Genomic DNA, 19759 nt, shown 5'->3' on the forward strand with positions numbered 1-19759 from the left:
TATGTCCTCTTCATTTTCTATGTCTGATTCAGTTTCAAACTGATATCGCAACACTGACAACTTTATTTACATAACAACAGATTATGCAACTATCCTTTTTTTTATTTATTCCACGAAACTGTATATTACAATTTAGAATAGAGTAAAAGAGAACAGTTCTTTTACATAATATTCACATTAGGTAAACAGGATAAAGAACAACCAAAAAAATAATAATAAGTACATAAAAAAATAATAATTCAATAAAAAAAGATAAGATAAAAGTAAGGTAAAGATAAAAGTAAAAATAAGATGAAAATCCAAGTAGCATGAAAGATCGCGCATGCAACTATCCATTATGATTATTGTAAGAAGCATGATGTTTCCTGTCAACGTGCAGCCGATTTGTGAATCACATCATGCTAGTTAAGCTAACCAATAAGAGGTCATTGGGGAGGGCCTTCAGGAAACCAGTCATCTGGGCAGCCATTTGTGAAGGCCCTGTGTCTCTGAGAGCAATACAAGTCTTATTATTAATATTCATTCATTCATTTTCTTTTCAGCTTAGTCCCTTTATTACTCTGGGGTCGCCACTATGGACAATTGTAGCCTACCCAATTTACCTATAGCGCATGTCTTTGGACTGTGGGGGAAACCGGAGTACCCGGAGGAAACCCACACCAACACAGGGAGAACATGCAAACTCCACACAGAAAGGCCAACTGACCCAGCTGAGGCTCGAACCAGTGACCTTCTTGCTGTGAGGCAAGCGTGCTACCCACTGCACCACCATGTAGCCATTATTAATATTTATCATTATAAATATTGCACCTCAGATTTGTGATATGGTTAACATGTTTGTCGTTCTGAGAGTAAAAAAAAAAGAAAGAAAATACACATTTTACAGTAATTGTTATAATTAAGATTATCGATTATAAAAAATATACCATAAAACCAAAATACCATATTTTGTTTGTTTCACCTCTATATGTTTTTATTTTATTTTATTTTATTTTATTTTATTTTATTTTATTTTATTTTATTTTATTTTATTTTATTTTAAAGAAACTCCATTTTTTGCAAATGAGCTCATTTTATAAGTCACCTAGAGTTTTATTCAGCCATGGTACAGCAGCAAGATCCTAATGATGTAATCCAATCGAAAGATTTATGCTAAGCTAAGCCAAATGTGCCCTAACCAGACACGGAGATCAGATGAATGGATTCAAAAATTGTAAAACTCAACTGTTAAACTCTAGTTGACTTATAAAATAAGCCTATTTGCAAAAAAGCAAAAAAGTGTTCCTTTAAGTCTCAAAGTGTTGCTCCTGTTGACTTGCATCATACAAATCACCAAGGACCACAGTTTCAGCAAAACTATCTGTCTTGCCGAAGAAAAAAGTCCTAAATCTCAGACTGCCAGGGGGTGAGTAAATTAACAGCAAATTTACACTTTTGGGGTGAACTATCACTTGAAATACTGTTAGATCGCAGTTTGAGAAACAGACCCTGGAGCACAGTCTAGTCACAACAAACCCCGATGGAGTCAGCATTTCATCTCTAGAAATCATGCTGATATACTACAACCCTCCAGAGCTGCCCACAATAAAAACACACATAATTAGTCCATTCATTTGACAGATGCTTGATGATTCAAAGCTGTCATCTATGCAGACTTAAATAAATAATAAATAAATCAACCTCCAATAAGGCCCAGCAGGCAGTAAACATCACAAGACATTATATTAGGTTAGATTTAGATTATGACGTCAGGTGACCAAAATTCAATGTCTAGCCAGCGTCTAAGGACAACGTTATTTTGACGTCCAATTACGACGTCAAATTACGTTGATATTTTATGTTGTATTAGAAAGTGACCAAAATCCAACGTCTGATAGATGCCATAGTGGTAACGTCCACACAACGTCAAGGTGTAACATAATTAGATGTTGATATTTGGTTAATTTTAGGTTGGCCATTGACGCCGGTCTGACGTTGGGTTCTGACGTCAACCCGATTTTCATTTCCAAACAAAATCCAACATCACAAAGACGTTGGGGTACGTAGGGGTACAACGTCAATATGACGTCATGTTGATGTCCTGTGCCTGCAGGGGAGATACTTTGAAATTAATAAAGCTATCCTGTAATAAGTGATGTAATAAAGCCAAAAATGATAAATTATAAAAAATGTACTGGATGTGTTAAGCATCTTCAGATGTCTCTTAAAAATCTGTGTGTTCTAACTTGAGATTTTTGAGCTGTTTTCACACAGGGTGTCATCTACTGAAAGACTATTTTAACATTTGAGTCAACAGCTCTAATGGTGAATGTGTTCCTGTTTATTTGCTCTTAGGAATAACAACATAAATATTGCTTCTGTCCCAATTAAAATTTCAGCTTGGTAAGAGGCTGATTAACAATTGTTGTTTCACCAATTGGTCCCCCTACAATAGCTAAGTATTAATTTACCACTACAGCAGAGAATGTTCTGTTCATACAAGACAGAAACTTAACTGAACATAATATGACAGACAAAAAATTCTTGAGTTACAGATTGCGGTAATTATTTCAAATAAAAAAAAGCTGAAGTTTCATACCCAGCCTTTCAAACAACACAAAGTGTTGTCCTTGCATGGTTCACTGCACAACTGTTGCACACAATAGTGAACTTGTCAGCCCCTGTTGCCATGGAAACAAAACAAAAACACTGTCATGGCTAAATCTGACTTGAGGTTAACTCAGGATATAAGAAGCGGATATTACGTGAGCAAGCAGATCTTACACAACAGATGAGACTTTACAGTATGCATTTCTTCACAACTAATACCTGTTTAACGTGTTTCCCCCACCATTAGTCACTGTCTGCATTGCTCCTTTATAAATGCTCAAGGATGGCTATAATCAGTGAAGTGGTGTAGTCATTCCCTGGGTTGTAATTTGTTTTCAGTCATACATTGTTAAACTCATGCACGTGCTATAGGTCTAGCCTAGATTTGGGCCATTAGTCATCGCTACACGTGCCTTCCCTCATTGAGTGCAATAAGGTCAGTTAGCCCTCTCGGATTTTACCTCTTATATCTGAGTGTTACAGTCAGATAAGCAACAAGGATGAACATGATCCAGTGTGGTCAGCCTCACACCACTCAGCCTCAAACACACCTCAAACATTGCGTGTGTCACAGATATCATCCAATCTTCCACTTCCACAAAACACACGGGGCATGCTAAAGCTAGCACAGAGTAAAACCTGGAAATCAGTGGCAGCACTGCCACATGAATGGGTACACTTTGACTCAACCAACCCAGTCTAACAACAGTTCATTATATGGTCTCGAAATTTAATCTATCAATTTGTGTATAAAGTCACAAATTTTTACCTTTTTGCTGCAACATAACTTTCAGCCTATGGTATTTCAATAGCATTTTTTAATGTTTTTCCTCAACAAGACTTTTAGTCTATTATATTTCATTAGCTATTTTTGTGGATTTTGAACAACCTGAAATCTTGCTTTTGTAGCAATAAAAATTTATATAATCTAGTTCCAAATTAACAATAATATATATAACTGAAAAATTATATTCTGTGGTTTTTAATTCTGTTAATTTATCCAAAACTTTAGCCAGGGGGTTAATGTCTTGCTTCCTGAACACTGGCTGAGCCAAAGTGATCCAAATGCTAAAGGCAGGGTCACAATGACTGTGCCTTTGTCTTTGGGTGATACTTTCAAGCTGGTCAGGGTAGGTGAAACCTCAGGATCTATTCAAGACCCTGAAACAAGATATCCAACTAAACTTGTCATGCCCATTTTCTAAACTCTGCCCTCACCTAAACATATAATAGGCAGGATGACGATTTAGACTTGTTTTAGACTTGTGTTAGACTTGCAGACCCATTTAGACTTCCATCATCCAGGCACAGTTTCTGGAGAAGTTTCACAGAGCTGGGTGCACCTCAGAAGCATCTATAGACTCAGGCACGGCTCCAAACGTAAACACAGCTACTCTCTCAATAAAATCCATGTTAGCCATTTAGCAACAAGTTAGAGTCACCGGGCAGACAGAAGTGAATTCGATGTGCGAATGAAGTGGATTTGACGTGCAAATGGAGTAAACTCAAAATGTTCACGCGTCCATTTACGCGAGAATATCACGATTTATCCGTGTGCGCCATGTCTGGTGTGAACACAGCACATTTTGAAAATGCTGTTTGACTGCAGAACATCCAACACGTCTCAATAAAGACTTCTGCTTAAGACGAGTCGCCTGGACTGGGTTCTCATTTTCCCATCACTTTCTATGGAGTTTGAGAAAGCTCTCATATTTCAATTAATCCAATTAATAACCTAACCCTTATTGACTAATTTCACAGTAATATGGAGTTTGCATGTTTTTCCCATGTTCACCTGGGTTTTCCTCAGAGTGATCCGGTTTCCCCACAGTCCAAAGACATGCGCTGTAGGTGAATTGGGCAAACAAAATTAGCTATAGTGTATGATCAAACCCCAAAAAAATGGTACAAAGTTTTCACTAAAGTGATGTATATGTTCAATAGATACTCTGCATTGGTACCTTGATGGTAAATATTAGCACTTCAATTTTTGTAGGGACTTTTGGGGTATTAATGGCTCATTCCCACAAGATCAGTACAGTATGGTTCTGTACAGGTCACCCTGATCAAGACTGAGTTTCCACCAACAGTACCCATACTTGATAGGTATAGAGTACCCCAGAATGTTATGATCAACCTTATTCTTGCTCGAAGAAGAAAGTCATATTGACTATTCACATCATGTCTTGTGCATACCAGTTCATTATTTCAAAAATAGACAAGTAGCAATCTAATGTAAATAGAGAGAGGTAACAGCCATAATCTAACTATCAAAAATGGCCTTGTAAACAAAAATAGAGGACATAAAGCAGATTATGTTCTTGCTTCTTGGCATGTGGCTGTTTGTGACAAGAAAAGACAAGGTTTATTTAATCATGGTTCATTGCTGCAAACCATCATTGTAATAGTATCATTATCATTTTAATGTCTAGTTACACCCTTTTGGTACAATACTATTGTGCTAGATGCCCTCTGGAAAGCATGCCAAAATAGTGCTATTGTGAGGATTCTGCCACTTTGGTCTTGTTAATTCTTTTTTTATTGGCGTATTTTATTGTAGACCAGACACTACTCCTGTCTTGTCTTGTATATTGTGCTCGGCTCGGGTTTTCTGCACGTTTGTGTCTTTGTAGCGAGCATGCGCGTGCCCCCAAGGAGGTTCAGTTTGTTTTATTGGTGGCGTGCTGTTCTTTTCTCAGCGCGTCTGTCTACATCAGGGGTAATCAACTATATTTGTCAGAGGGCCAGGGTATTACCAGACAGTCTCCTTGGGGGCCGGACACCCAGAAAGAAAATCAAATAAAAATCTAATTTTGGCTTAACATTTTGTCAAGTTTCAAACTAGTATCAAGCATGTTGTTGAGACTTAGAAATAAAAAACAAATGTTAAGTAAGGGTATGAGGAAAAGTTATGCGTTCGTTCGTTTTTTAGCCTGTTTGAAACAAATGCTTAACACCACATTGTCCTCATTTCGGAGTGTAGCCTAAATATAGTCATAAATGGTGGTTATTCTGACAAGAGACTCGGTTGTTGTTATTTTTAGTTGCTTTAATAGTGTGGACCACTATTTTCTTTTTGATTCTCACAATTTTTCAACAAAAAAGTTGATGATCAGTGGTCTACATGATTTTGGTTTTGGTTGGCGCTGGAACTGGAACATGCATGTTGCGTGTGTAAGCGCACAGTAAGTGTTTCATTTATTGTAAACTCGTTTCTTGCATCTGTCTCGTCTTGGTGTTGTGTCAAAGCACATGGCTCAGTGTTTTTACTTTGTGGCCGCATGCTTAAAGCTATGGTCACACTGGGCTTTGTGTGTGCGAAATTCTGTCGTGCGGCGCTGCGAAAAGGGGCGGGATTAAACAAGATGATTAGACATTAAAAAAAGCAAGTGATTGCTCCATGCTTTACATTTCTGTCCAGAGAGGTCCTGTTTTGAACCTCGATTGGTTTCACGCAGCCAAGTGATGCAATTTTGCAGGTCAGAGTTCACAAAGCTTGAACTTTGCACCGCAGCAACTTGCGAAACTTGACGCATGACCCTGCGTTTCCGGTCTGACGCATTCACGTGCGTATGAATGGAAGTCTATGGGAAGAAAAGTCAAGTGTGACCGCAGCTTTAGCATTGTGTTTCAAGTGAACATGCGGTTAATGAGTTCTCTCATTGTCTGCATGTTCTAGCCCCATTTTACATGAGCACATGGCTTGTGTTGTTTCTTTGCGTCATGTGCTCTTCTGTATATGTCTAGTCCCACCCTCCTTGATTACTCATTATTAGTTTATTGTGTTCACCTGTTTGCTTGTTGATTCTTTCTGTCTCCTGATGTCTGCTGTCCTGTGCCATTTTGTCATCGTTTATTGCCTTGTCTAGACGTGTACAGCCCTGCTCTTTCCTGCCAGCCCAGATTGTTTGTTTATTTGTTTAGTTAATGTTTTCCACCTCTGGGTAGTTTTTGTTGCTTTTAATTTTATTTTACAATTGATAAACCCATGTTTTTGTCCCAGCAATTGAGTCCTCATCCTTACCGAACCCGAACCTGGACAGCTATGGTACGGTTCACTATTTCGATACCTTCGACAATGAAACCAGACATAAATATGCATTGTATCGCTCTGTAAAAATGGGACATAATATTTACCCTGAAGGTACCAGTACGGGCCCTTTCAGTATAAATGTGTACCTTTTAAAAAGGTGCTGCCCCTGTGACAAGTTGTTGCTTTACTTCTGAAAGTCAGTGATGAAGATTGTGGCAAAACGTACCTCATGCTTTTTTCCTTTAGATCTGCAGGTAGGCCTACATATGGAATATTTCTCACGTCTCTCAGCCACCGAACCAATCTGACAAAAGCTGATCTGTGCTGCAATGGGTTGTGCAAGTTAATGGATGAGTGACCTGTGGGTCAGACTGTGTAGTTCAGCAGGGCAGTGCCGCAGTACTCACCGCAACACTAAAGCACTTTATTCTTTTTTGTTGTTGTTCTTATTGCTTTTTGTTCTCCAAACAACTCTGCGTAAATGACAGGATGGCACTTTATGTCAACAGGGTTATGGTACCTGCACTAGTACAAAGAGAACTGAGAATTAACTATGATATGAACAATTATAGTCACAGTTTGTTTTGGGGTATATGAGTGTAAATAATCCAATTGCACAACATCAATGTTGCAGAGGCAACAGAAAATGCCACGGAAAGGACAAATGGACTGCAAAGAAAAGCATGGTGGCTATTCAGAATTAGCGCTGTCAGCCAGTGTTATTTATCGTATGTAATAAAAATTAAATATCTTTTAATTCAGATCGTGTTGCAGCTGTATATCTTGACTACAGCAGTATTATTTCCAAAAAGACCCATTGTGTCCCACTGAAACAGCACAGTGAAAAAAGAAAATGTCTGAAAGAACAAATATTTCATTTTATTTTTACTATTTCAGGGTTGATGCAGTCTGAATAACCCATATAGCAAATTCCATCTCACAGTTATTGCAATTAGTCTGCTGGGAAAAAAAATGTCTGCCTAGTAAACCGTAAAAGCTCCATGCAATTTTTCTTCAAAAAAGCCGACTGTTGTCAAAGAGAAATGTGTTTATTGCTTCTACACCCAACCTCGGTCAAGAAACTAATGCTCATATTCAGTATTAAGGCCCGCTCACACCAAAAACTATAATGATAACCATATTTGCATCCACACCAGAGAACAATAATGATCTGTTTATTCTAAGCCAACGTGCCTCAGTTTCAAAGTAATGAAAATTGATGTACTTGATCTGCTGCTGCTTTATGTTTCACTAAGACAGGGGGGAAATAGATGCTGTTGGATGGATGAGATCCTTTAAAGATGAGAGGAGTAGTTGGGAGAATTTATCACTATTTAGAGTTTTATCAGAACTAATTTTTGCTGTTGAATTTGTAATGATCTTACCTCTGTTAATGCATACCATTCATTCCAATGGTATAATCCATAATTCCAGATATCATTTTTGAAACAGCTTTAACTCATCAAGCACTAGTAACAATTAGCTCCTCAGTGTACTCTGCAGCTTTAAATGAACAAGCTCTTAACATTCGAATGGATTCTGATTGGCCTTTTTTGAGCAGTATAGTTTCTGTACATTTGTTTTGTTTTATATTGAGAATGTTTTTTTTAACTATATGTCTATCGTAATTGTTTTACAGTAGTAATCATACTTTGTGTGAAAGTGCCTGTAACATCAGTATCCCATCAGTAGAAACACTGCAATTCTATTTTAAAGACATTGTCAGCAAAGATCCTCTTTTGCTAGTTAAATGGCATCCATCAATAATATTTTGAAATTGTAAAAGATAAGTATAACCATTTAGTACAATCAGCAAATTATTAATTATATAACACATACAGAAATTAGGCAACAGATGCCATTTACTGTACACTAGAGGGTAGATACTATTAACACAAGTGTAAACACCAATTATAATCTGTTTACAGCAAGTAAAAATTGTGTAATAGCATATTGGTAAGAAATAACGGATAAACAGCAATATATTCTTATAACTCTGTTCAAAAATAGTAATAAGTGTACTTACTGTAGATGCTTTTTTGAAAGACTAGCAGATATTTGTGTCTCTGTATTAAGGCTATATTCTAAACCTTATATTACCAGATTAAATATAAATGTGAATATTTGTCAAATGGATGCCACCCTTTTATCTACCTCCTAACCCTTTACACTTTTATATTAAATACCCATTACCCTTTTATTTACATTTTCACATTTCTTATTTGCTTTTGTTTTAAACAAATGCCTTTCTATGGAATAAAGTGATGAAAACATTAGTTTCTTCTACAAGCCTTACTACATACTACACTGAAGTTGTTAATGGATGGACATTATTTATAATTTTGACTGTTCCAACCAGGCACTGGAGGCCAGAGATAGAGATAGAGTTTCTACAAGCACGTCAAGATATTTGGACTTAAACTAAACATTTTTGCAGTGATGAAATAGATTAACCATTTTGGGATCAGATAATCTGAAATAAATAATAAAGTGTCATAGAAACAAATGATAGATTAATAAAGATGGGCCATTTTGCAGTTACCCAAAACAAATTATCTCATGTTCAGCAACTAGAGACTGATCTAAACCAGTGGTAGATTCCAGAAGCTCTGACCACAATAGAGTTGTTCTTGAGGGGGGTTTCACGAGTGTTGAAGGCCTGCTTTTACGCTGCTGTCTTAAAATATAATGGTTGCCTTAAAATATACTAGTTGTCTAAGTCTAAAACTGCATTGTGTGGCAGAGTAGTTTTGTAAATGTCTCTTATATTTGGTCCTCCATGGTGAAATCCAGCAAGTGGATTTATACTTTGATGGTTTCGATACTGTTAATATTCCACTGAACAGTATTGCATCAAACAACCTCTCAGTCAATCATATTTGAGAACCAGAACAAACTGTAAATGGATATAATGAAATGTGTTTTAAGGAGTTGTTTAATTATGCCCCTAGAGCACAAAACCAGTCAAAAGTAACTTGTATTTATTTATTTACATCTTTAACAACATTTGCCTGAGATGCATCAACACAGCACAGAGGTGCTCACGGCAACCTGCATTCGATTCCCAGCTTGAGGTCCTTTGCAAATCCTTCCGCTCTCTCTGCTCCCCTCACTTTTCTGTTTGTAATCTCCACTGTCCACTACATTTTAAAAAAGAAAATCTGGAATCTGAAGGTCTGAAGGTTAAGTATTTAGCAATGCATATTATTTAACACTAAACACAAACTGAATTTTAATGTATTTACAGGTAAAAATGTCCAGAATATTTTCATTGAACAAGATCTTTATTTAATATCAAACCTTCATTATATATATATATATATATATATATATATATATATATATATATATATATATATATATATAATTTTTTTTTCTTAATTATTATTATTATTATTTTATTTTATTTTATTTTTGCCATAAAAGCAAAATCAACCATGCCAAGGCAACCTTTTCTAGCTGTAAGAGCCTTTAGTACTTTAGTAACCATTCCTTTCCCCATCGGGAGGGGAACTTCAATGCTATGTTGAAGACTTCCACTATGGGGAAATCTATGGAAAACGGCACAACGATTGAACCTTACCACATCGCTGGTGAGAGGTTTGCCAGGCTGCAGTGTGAGCGCACCTGCATCACCAGAGGCATAGCCTTCCAACGTGCCCCCTGGTCCTAACTTATCTTACTTACCTGAGAAGCTTCACTGGTTCTGGGAGTCTTAAAAAGCACCTAGTTAATTCTAGGGATTTAGGATACGACAGTACGTTGGTAAAGAATCCAATCCCAATAGGGAGGACACTGCAGAGGCCACCCGCTGCCCAGTAGGGGAGACCTTGTAGCAAGAAGGCATATGGACTAGCCCTAAAAAGGGGGAGTGCACAAATGAGAAGATGGTTAGCGGGGAGGGAAGACACGAGCCCGCCTAAGAGGGGGGACTACATCGTGGCTGAGTAAGCATATGGGATCGCCAGCGGGGATCGCACATAGCAGGCACCTATACCCAGAATGCGGGCCGACCAGTGGGCATGCCAACAATGTAAAGGGCCAAGTACCTGACTCCTCCGCGGAGTCGGATGCTGGGGCCTTTGAGGATCTGTGCAGGGTTTGTCAATTGGGGAACTAAACTCACAGAGCGAGAAAGCGCACGTATGTCTGTGTTAGAGAGAGAGGCGCAGCAAGCGTGTTACAACACCCAACTGAATTTCCTCATTTACTGGGGTTTCCCAGCACTTGTGAGGAAACCGGCTCTACTCTTAGATTGTACTCTCAGAGTACAATGTACATATATTTGCAAAGCGCGAACAAGACACAGCAATGAAAAGGCTGGGTATGCCTCCACACCAGGCAGCGCTTGCAGGTGCACTACCTGGTCCTTAAACGGTGTGGTGTGGCACATATCCAGGCCAGGGTCTCAGGATAATGTGAGAGTAGGCCGGCCGAATTCCAGGCACGAGTCACTGAAGATGCCTCCAGGTCCCCGACCTTCTTAATCGATGCCAACGCAACCAGTAGAGCTGTCTTTAAGGACAGAAATCTCAAGGATACTGAGTCGAGTGGTTTGAAAGGATCTCTGCGCAGACTCGCAAGCACTACCGCGAGATCCGAAGAGGGCATGAGAGGGGGGCGTGTTGGATTTAATCGCCTCGCACCTCTGAGGAACCGGATGATGAGGTTATGCCTTCCCACGATGCTGCTATCGACCGCGTCATGATGAGTGGAAATGGCAACCACGTAAACCTTCAGTGTGGAGGGTGACAGCCTTCACTCCAACCTATCCTGAAGGAAAGAAAGCTAAACGCTGATCTGACAAGTTTAGGGGTCTTCTCGGTAAGAAGCGCACCACTATGGACCACCGTGGAGGTTCCAGAGATCTGGGCGAGGGTGCCAGATGGTGCCCTGTCCCTGAGAGAGAAGGTCCTCTCTCAAAGGGATCTGCCAGGAAGGGGCCGTCGCGAGGAGGGAGAGTTCTGATATCCAGGTACGGGGGCCAGAGAGGAGCAACTTGCAAGACCAGCTCCTCATCCTTCCTTGCACAGTAGCTGTGCGAGCAGGCACACTGGGGGAAACTCATATTTGAGCATGCCACGAGGCCAGCTGTGAGCCAGTGCATCCATGCCGAGGGAGCCCTTGGCCAGGGAAAAGAACCACTGGCAGTGGGCGTTTTCGGGGTAAGCAAACAGGTGGACCTGAGCTTCCCTGAAGCACACCCATATCAGCTAGACAGACTCGAGGTGGAGTCTCCATTCTCCTGGACGTAGAAGCTGTCCTAAAAGCACATCGGCTGCATGGTTGAGCTCGCCCGGAATGTGAATGGCACGCAGCGATTTCAGCAGCGTATGACTCCAGAGGAGCAGACGTGAGCGAGCTGAGACATGCGGGAGCATATACCCCCCCATGCGGTTGATATACGGTACCATCGTCGTGCTGTCCGTCCTGACCAGCACATGCTTCCACTTCAGCACCAGTAAAAAACGGCACAGAGAGAGATACACTGCCAACAGCTCCAGGCTGTTGATATGCCAATGCAACCGGGTCCCTTTCCAAAGACCCGCAGCTGCATGCTCGCAACACATGGCCCCCCAGCCCATACTGGAAGCATCGGTCGAAATGACGATATGCCTGGACACTTGCCTTAGAGGCGCTCCGGCCTGTAGGAACGCAGGGGCTGTCCAAGAGCTAAGGACCCAACAACACAGCACAGTGATAGGCACCCGGTGTCCACCATGCGTATCTGGGGACTCGATCGTGAAGCCAGTGCTAAAGCGGTCTCATATGGAGCAATCCGAGCGGCATGACAGCGGCTGCGGATGTCATATGCTCCAGGAGCCTCTGAAAAGATTTCAGGGGGAGCACTGCTTTCCTGTCGAACTCTCTCAGACAGATCAGCTCGGCGTGTTCTCTGGAAAGCCAGACCAACAGGTTGACCGAGTCCAGCTCTAACCCGAGAAAAGAGATGCTCTGCACAGGGGAGAACTTGCTCTTGTCTTGGTTGACCTGAAGCCAGAAGGCTTAGAAGATCTGGCCTTCTTATTATCCTCCACGTAACACCCATCTAGTCAGTCCGGCCACGGGGCTAGGGGATGAACCATCTCCAGACCCACGGCCAAAGCAGCCTAGGTAAACACGGCCATCATGGCTGCTTCTGGATCTGGCGCTGCGCTCACCACCCCGGAGGGAGGGAGTGGGTTCGGTTCCTCGTGATAGTCCACCCTCCGATGCAACAATGGACATCTGATTCTTGGTATCATCAAGTGAAAGGGTGACCATCCAGGAGGACAGAGCGCTTCTCTCGCTCGAGGCTTGGAAGGAGCATAAGGTCCACAAGCCCGAAGGTGGTGGATTTACTCCCACTGTAACCCTCAGATCTGCCTGTGTGCCGCATTGCGGGGGACAACTGGGGTGGGTCGCCCTTTTGCAAGACCGAGCTGCAATCTTAACTGCGCAACAGACACGCCATAACAGTGACGGGATGCACTGTCAGCAAGCACTGCATTAACATACTGGACCTCCAGACATGCAACGCAGTGCTCTTGCCCATCATTCGGGGACAGGGAACCACCGCATCCAGAAACGCACCACATCGGAACGACATCTTGAAAAAGATGCACTGCACGACCTTGTTGCTCTTTTAGGAAACTTTTTTAGGAAACCCAGCTCGATTGTCTGCCGCCACGTATTGCACACTCTGGAACGGGAGAAGTAGCCTGCTTTCTTCATGAAAGGATCTGAAAGCGAAAAGGATGCTTTGGCGTGGCACAATCGGCGTCTATAAACAACACTGATTGTAATTGATGCCAGCTGTGCATGCTGACGCTGCCAACTCATTGGCATTTCACTGGCCTGTTATATTACCCTTTCAGATGATTGGATTCTGACGAAATCCCCATAGTGAAAGTTTTCCACATATATGCTATAGCATTGAAGTTCCCCTCCCTATGGGGAACACATTTTACCCTTCAAATCAAAATTCTGAAACAAGAGACACCAGTGGATTTTAAGTGTAAAAAACAACTTTCAGTCATTTTTGTGTTAACTACACTCATTTCATTTGATAAAGTAGACTGTTGGGTTTTACAGTGTAGTACACAGTTCTTTATCCTTTGATGGACTAAAAAGAAGTTGCACAGGAATGTGAACTAGAAGTGTATTTTAGCATGCTTTTTTACATTTTGTATATTATTTTCATATACTCTTGTTATATATACTTTAAATTAGTCATACATATACAGTACTTACAAATGTTTAAAAGTAGGATTTAAGTGTATTTGTAACTATATGTAGTTTTTTTTTAAATACTGATAATGTATGTTAAATGCACATTTTAGTTCAATTTCATTGATGTCTCAAAATAGCATTGAGAACACTTAACTGGTCTTAAGTTTATATTAAATTGTGTTTAATACTAATTCTTAGTACATTAAATACAAAATTAGTTTGGGAAAATAGAGCACTTTTAATACAGTATTTAGCACACTTCTATTACAATTTGTATATTCTTTTAATATATTACAATTATACTTTAAATTAATTATAAATATATTTTTAAATGTTTAAAAGTAGGGTTCCAGTGTATTTCCAGTTGTTACTATTTTTTTTAAATACAGATATAGTATGTTAAAAGCACATTTTAGTTCAATTTCAGGGTGTCTCAAAATAACACAGTTGAGTACACTTAGATGGTATTAAGTTCATCTTAAAATATACTTAATACTATTTTTAGTACATTAAGTACAAAATTAATGTGCGAAAACAGAGCACTTTTAGTACTAAGTACTTAGTGTACTTATAGAGAATTTTAGCAAACTTTTCAGTCAGAATTATTAGCCCCCGTTTATTTTTTCCCCAATTTCTGTTTAACAAATAGAAGAATTTTTTTCAACTTTTATAATAGTTTTAATAACTCCTTTCTAATAACTGATTTATTTTATCTTTGACATGACAGTAAATAATATTTTACTAGATATTTTTCAAGACACTTCTATACAGCTTAAAGTGACATTCAAACGCTTAATAAGGTTAAATAGGTTAAATAGGCAGGCTAGGGTAATAAGGCAAGTTATTGTATAATGATGGTTTGTTCTGTAGACTATCGAAAAATATATAGCTTAAAGGGGCTAATAATGTTGACCTTAAAATGGTTTTTAAAAAATTAAAAACTGCTTATATTTTAGCTGAAGTAAAACAAATAAGACTTTCTCCAGAAGAAAAAATATCATCGCACATACTGTGAAAATTTCCTTGCTCATCATTTGGGACATATTTAAAAAAGAAAAAAATTCCAAGGGGAGCTAATAATTCTAAGATAACTGATCTAAGAGTTCAACTGTATACTTAATACTATTTGTTAGTACAATAAGTACAAAATTAGTGTGTGAAAATAGAGCACTTTTAGTACATTACTGAAACGTGTACTATAAGTATACTTAAATAACGTGTATTTTAGTGCACTTTATTTTTTACCTGGGTATACTTTTGCTGTGATACCTGAATGTTTGTCATCAGTGTATCATCCTGGAGTGACTTGTCATTCTCTTAATCACAAAATAAACACACAAATGATATATTCATATAATAGTAAAAAACAGTAGTTCCAAAAGCATTTGATAAGTATGATTTGAGCAATATGAATGTTTTCACAGGCTTTGAAATTCACTTGGACAGATGAGGAAATTTAGACTGCTATGACAGTTTGGTTCTAAAGTATATACATAAATGAAAGGCTATAGAGATCTACTGATGGATTTAAGACTAGTTTGAATGACTCCCTTTCATTGGATGACACGTTGACATTACAGTGCAGAATGGCTCTTTCAGAATTCCTTTAATTATTCTGAATATTGTATAAGCTTCTTTTTATGTGTCATAGAACTGAAGAAAGGCTCTAGAGAGCGCTTGTAAATGTCACATCCTTTTAATTTGCACATAAAAATCAGTCTCTTACAGGCTTTCATAGACAAACCCAGTCGGAGAAGGTCTCGTTTTAAAGTTTGGCTACAAACGTTCACATAGACCCTCGTTGGCCACTCAAATGGCATCAATAAGATTGTAATGTAGTAAAACCAAGCTGCAGAAAAATGATCCTACAAAATATGATCAGACAAAAATGGTTATAGCGAAAAGAAAGAAGAAATATCTGCAATGTTCTTTAAATAAGGGAAGAAAAAGCCTATCAGAGCTTATAATGGACAGGGGATCTTTTCTCCAATTGAACCAGTGATCTGGAAAAGACACAGATTGTACAAAGCTGTTGCTTTTGTCTCTTGATTTCCAGCATCACTGCAGAGGATGATCACCACTGTATCATCAGCTACACAGCAGGAGTGTGAAGGTTAGATTTTTATATATATATATATATATATATATATATATATATATATATATATATATATATATATATATATATATATATATATATATATATATATATATAAACAAGAATGCTAATCTAATACTATACTACTACGGGTTGTTTACGGTATTTTTGCCTTTTACGGGTTATGGATAAAAAAAGAAAAACATTCAAATAATCAGCTCTATTAACAACAAGCAACATTAATGGTTTAAGGCTACAAAATGAGCCAGATGATGCATTATCCCACCTAAGAGGGTCTTTTTTCTTTTGCACAATTTACTGTATTTGGCCACAGAAATGATTACAACGGTTATAGGCTGAGAGCAGGAGCTGTTTGAAATACAGGCATGAAATGAAGAGTCTGTTGTGGCATATTGTGAAACACTCAGTTGCCACAGGGGAGATCAACATCCAGCAGACAAAGACGCCTGACTGACTGATTGACTAAAATTGAGCAGTTAAGAGCAACAGAGACATAGCATTTATCATTCATACCACTGAAGTTCTAAAGTGCTTTTCAAACCAGAACAGAAGAGGCGAAACTGCAGAACACATATATTTTGATCAAATCTCCGTATTGAAATGTGATTTTTGTTCTTTTTTGTTGAATAAGCAGTGCGGAGACGAGAAGCAAATCAGTTAATCTGTTCATTTATTCTTCAGATTTAGTTAAAAGCTCTATATTCAAGTGCCACTGTGACAATTAACCCCATATAGTCTAACAACATGCAACTCTAATGGGGGCATGTCGTCAGCAAATGTCAACACGTGTTCAGCTGTATTTTTTGCCCTATGATTTCTTTGTGTAAGATAGATCAATTTCTCCATTATAATTTTGTGTCTATTTTATTTCATAAACATCCTATTTGATAGTACAATTATTAATCCTTTGACAGTAAAGGAATTCCAATCATTTATAAATAGAGAATAATTCTCATCTATAAATTACTATGTTATCTTGGCTCTAGTAGTTCATAAATGCAAAAATAATAATAATTAATTAAATAAATAAATAAATAAATAATGTGGCCCTAGACTACAAAACCATTCATAATGGCCATTTATGTAAATGGAGATTTATACATAGTCTGAGAGTTAAATATGTTTTAATTAAATATGCTTTAATATGTATAGTTTGTTAGAATAGGACAATATTGTCCAATACAATATTGGACAATACACAACTATTTTGGAAATCTTTAATCTAAACATTCAAAAAAAATTTAAAAATGTTGAGAAAATTCCCTTTAAAGTTATCAAAATGAAATTCTTAGCAATACATATTTAAATTTTAAAATTGTGCTGATTTAAAACAGGAGGAAATTATCAAAATATCTTCATTGAACAAGATCTTTACAAGTTGGTACAAGTTGGTACAACTTGGTTTTGGGATCAGGGTAACATATATGCCTAAATAAATAGCGAATTAAAGGTGCAGTAGGTGATTGTCTTCAGAAACATTTTTTGTTGTGCTGGTTGAAAGTCTCTTTACATTCCAATAGCACTGATTAAAGTAAATAATCCAAATGTATTTATATGTATTTTTATATTCTGGGTAAGCCATAAGACTAAAAAATGTTCATCCAATTAAAATTTGTCAGGACAACAATTCCCATAATTCTGATAAGTAGCCCAAACTGACTGTCAACAAATGTATATTTGTACAACTGTGCACCTCTGTTCACACAGATCTGCCATTTGCGTGTATACGCACACCTTGGACACGAGTGACAGCCGTAAAAACAAATTCTGAATCAAAACTTTTTAAAATCCTGAATCAATATTGAAGTTGCTTTTGCACACTGGAGGATGACACCATGGCTGGACTATTTCTTTTGGACAGGTGATATTGTGTTTTAAAAGTATTTTAGTCATGCAAAGCTAATGTAGATTTTGTTGTTTTTAAATGGGTTACAGTATATGCACAGAAGTGTTGTTCGGCGACTGAAATCTTCCGGCGAAAGATTGATGTGATTATTTGCAGTTTTATGAGGTACCTTTTACAGCATCGAGGATGTAGATTTTTATTTAACAATAAAACGCAACTAAATGGCACTCTTCCGCCTAGCCTGCTTTACTGAGGTGAAGTTGGTTTTATATTCAAAAATGTTTGAACAATGACAACCTTTAATGCGGTCCCTATATTGTTTACCATGCTACTTTGAATATTAGGTCTGAAATAGCATGCAAGTATGGCGTAGTAATAAGTGTAATTCCTGCATGCTGCCAGTCAACCACTAAGTATACTGTAGTCGCTTTAGGACAAAGTGTGTGAGAGAGTGAGACCAGCGAACCTTGCACGCATGAAATATTGCACATTCTTGGCTCTTGACAAGTTTTTCTAGCTACAGGTGTTAGATTTAATTAAAGTCCCTTTAAGGCATTTAATTTCACTGGGCAGCCATCTTTGAAATGCCTCTCGGGCAGTATGCTCGGGCATTCTGTCTGAATGGGGAAACATCAAATTCTCCAAAACTGGTTGCCAAGCTTACGATTGAATTTTATTTAAGAAATCACCAATAAAATGAAACAACAACTGTCTATTTAATACAATTATTAAACGTCCAAATCAAACAAAATCTGCAAAAAAAAATCAAGTTTGGTCCAAGCCTCTCCCCCGGAGTATTATCAGTCTATGGCAATCGCTGATTGGCTCCTGTACTAGTAGGCGGGGATTGATTCACCATATTGACATTTACACTTTTCCCCATTCGAAAAGATACATGTGACATGTATTATGTATTCTATAATCCTTGATATAATACAGTTTTTCATTCAGAATTGTAGTATTATAAAGTTTTCTAACTGGTGAATAACATGATCTAGTGGGTCTCTGTTATCTTAAATGTGCATGTTAGTGATTTCACGAGGCGTGGCTTTGGACAGAAGGGGAGGGATTGTGTTTCAAACATATTATGCTAACCGGATAGCATTTTGGCAGATCACCTATACTGCATCTTTAATATTCTAATGATTTTTGGAATAAATAGAAAATTGATCCTGTTGACTGTTTGACCTTTTGGCTATTCTGGTACAACTTAGTTTTGGGGTCAAAGTAACATATGACCCGTTTCCACTGAGTGGTACGGTACGGTTCGGTTTGGTACGCTTTTATGGCCGTTTCCACTGTCAAAAGGCGTACCGAACAGTACCATACCACTTTTTCAGCACCCTTTCGAAAGGGTACCAAACACGAGAAAGGGTACCAAAAGGCGGAGCTAGACGTGCAGCTGAACGCTATTGGTTTACAGAGATACGTCATTGGCTTATGCAGCAAGCCAGAATGAAAACAAAAAAACCGCCATGTTTGAAATACACAGCGAGAGATTATAGCAGAATTATAAATACATATAATAACAAAGTATGGTCAATCTGGGCTCAAACAAACCTTGTCGTCTTCTTGATGAACAGCCACAAAGGCATGGAGTAGAGCAGATTTACCCTGTGCCTCGTAGTTTTTTACAAGGCAGTCTGAAGTGCGAGCGGCTTCTTGAGCTGATGATAACCTGTGCTTGATTATTGACGAGCTTTTGAAACCGATCCCGTCAGACACTGACAAACGCGAGAGTGAAGCGCGAAAAAGCAAAGGAGGAGCCAGAAAAAAAGGAGCACATTATCTTTCAGCAAACATGAACAAAATAAATGCCATGTATATATATTATCTTCACATTTTGGACTAATATGAACTGGGAATGATGGAATTACTGTCTAACTGAGGCTACATGTGCTGCTGAAGATTACAGACACAGATGAGAGGTTTTCAGACTGTGGGCTATATTTTGTGTTGT

The 19759-nt window shown here is 38.3% G+C and overlaps 1 protein-coding gene across 1 annotated transcript in view; it reads left to right on the forward strand.

Annotated features, from left to right (window-relative positions):
* Positions 1-10163: 10163 nt before the first annotated feature.
* Positions 10164-19759, forward strand: part of cep126 (centrosomal protein 126) — a 55431-nt gene continuing 45835 nt past the window's right edge. Inside the window, exons 1-2 of the mRNA XM_056478053.1 lie at positions 10164-10263; positions 15891-15947. Coding sequence (XP_056334028.1) covers positions 10164-10263; positions 15891-15947 — 157 coding nt within the window. The remainder of the gene's footprint in view (positions 10264-15890; positions 15948-19759) is intronic.

This window comes from Danio aesculapii, chromosome 18 (assembly GCF_903798145.1).
Source record: "Danio aesculapii chromosome 18, fDanAes4.1, whole genome shotgun sequence".
Classification (NCBI taxonomy): domain Eukaryota; kingdom Metazoa; phylum Chordata; class Actinopteri; order Cypriniformes; family Danionidae; genus Danio; species Danio aesculapii.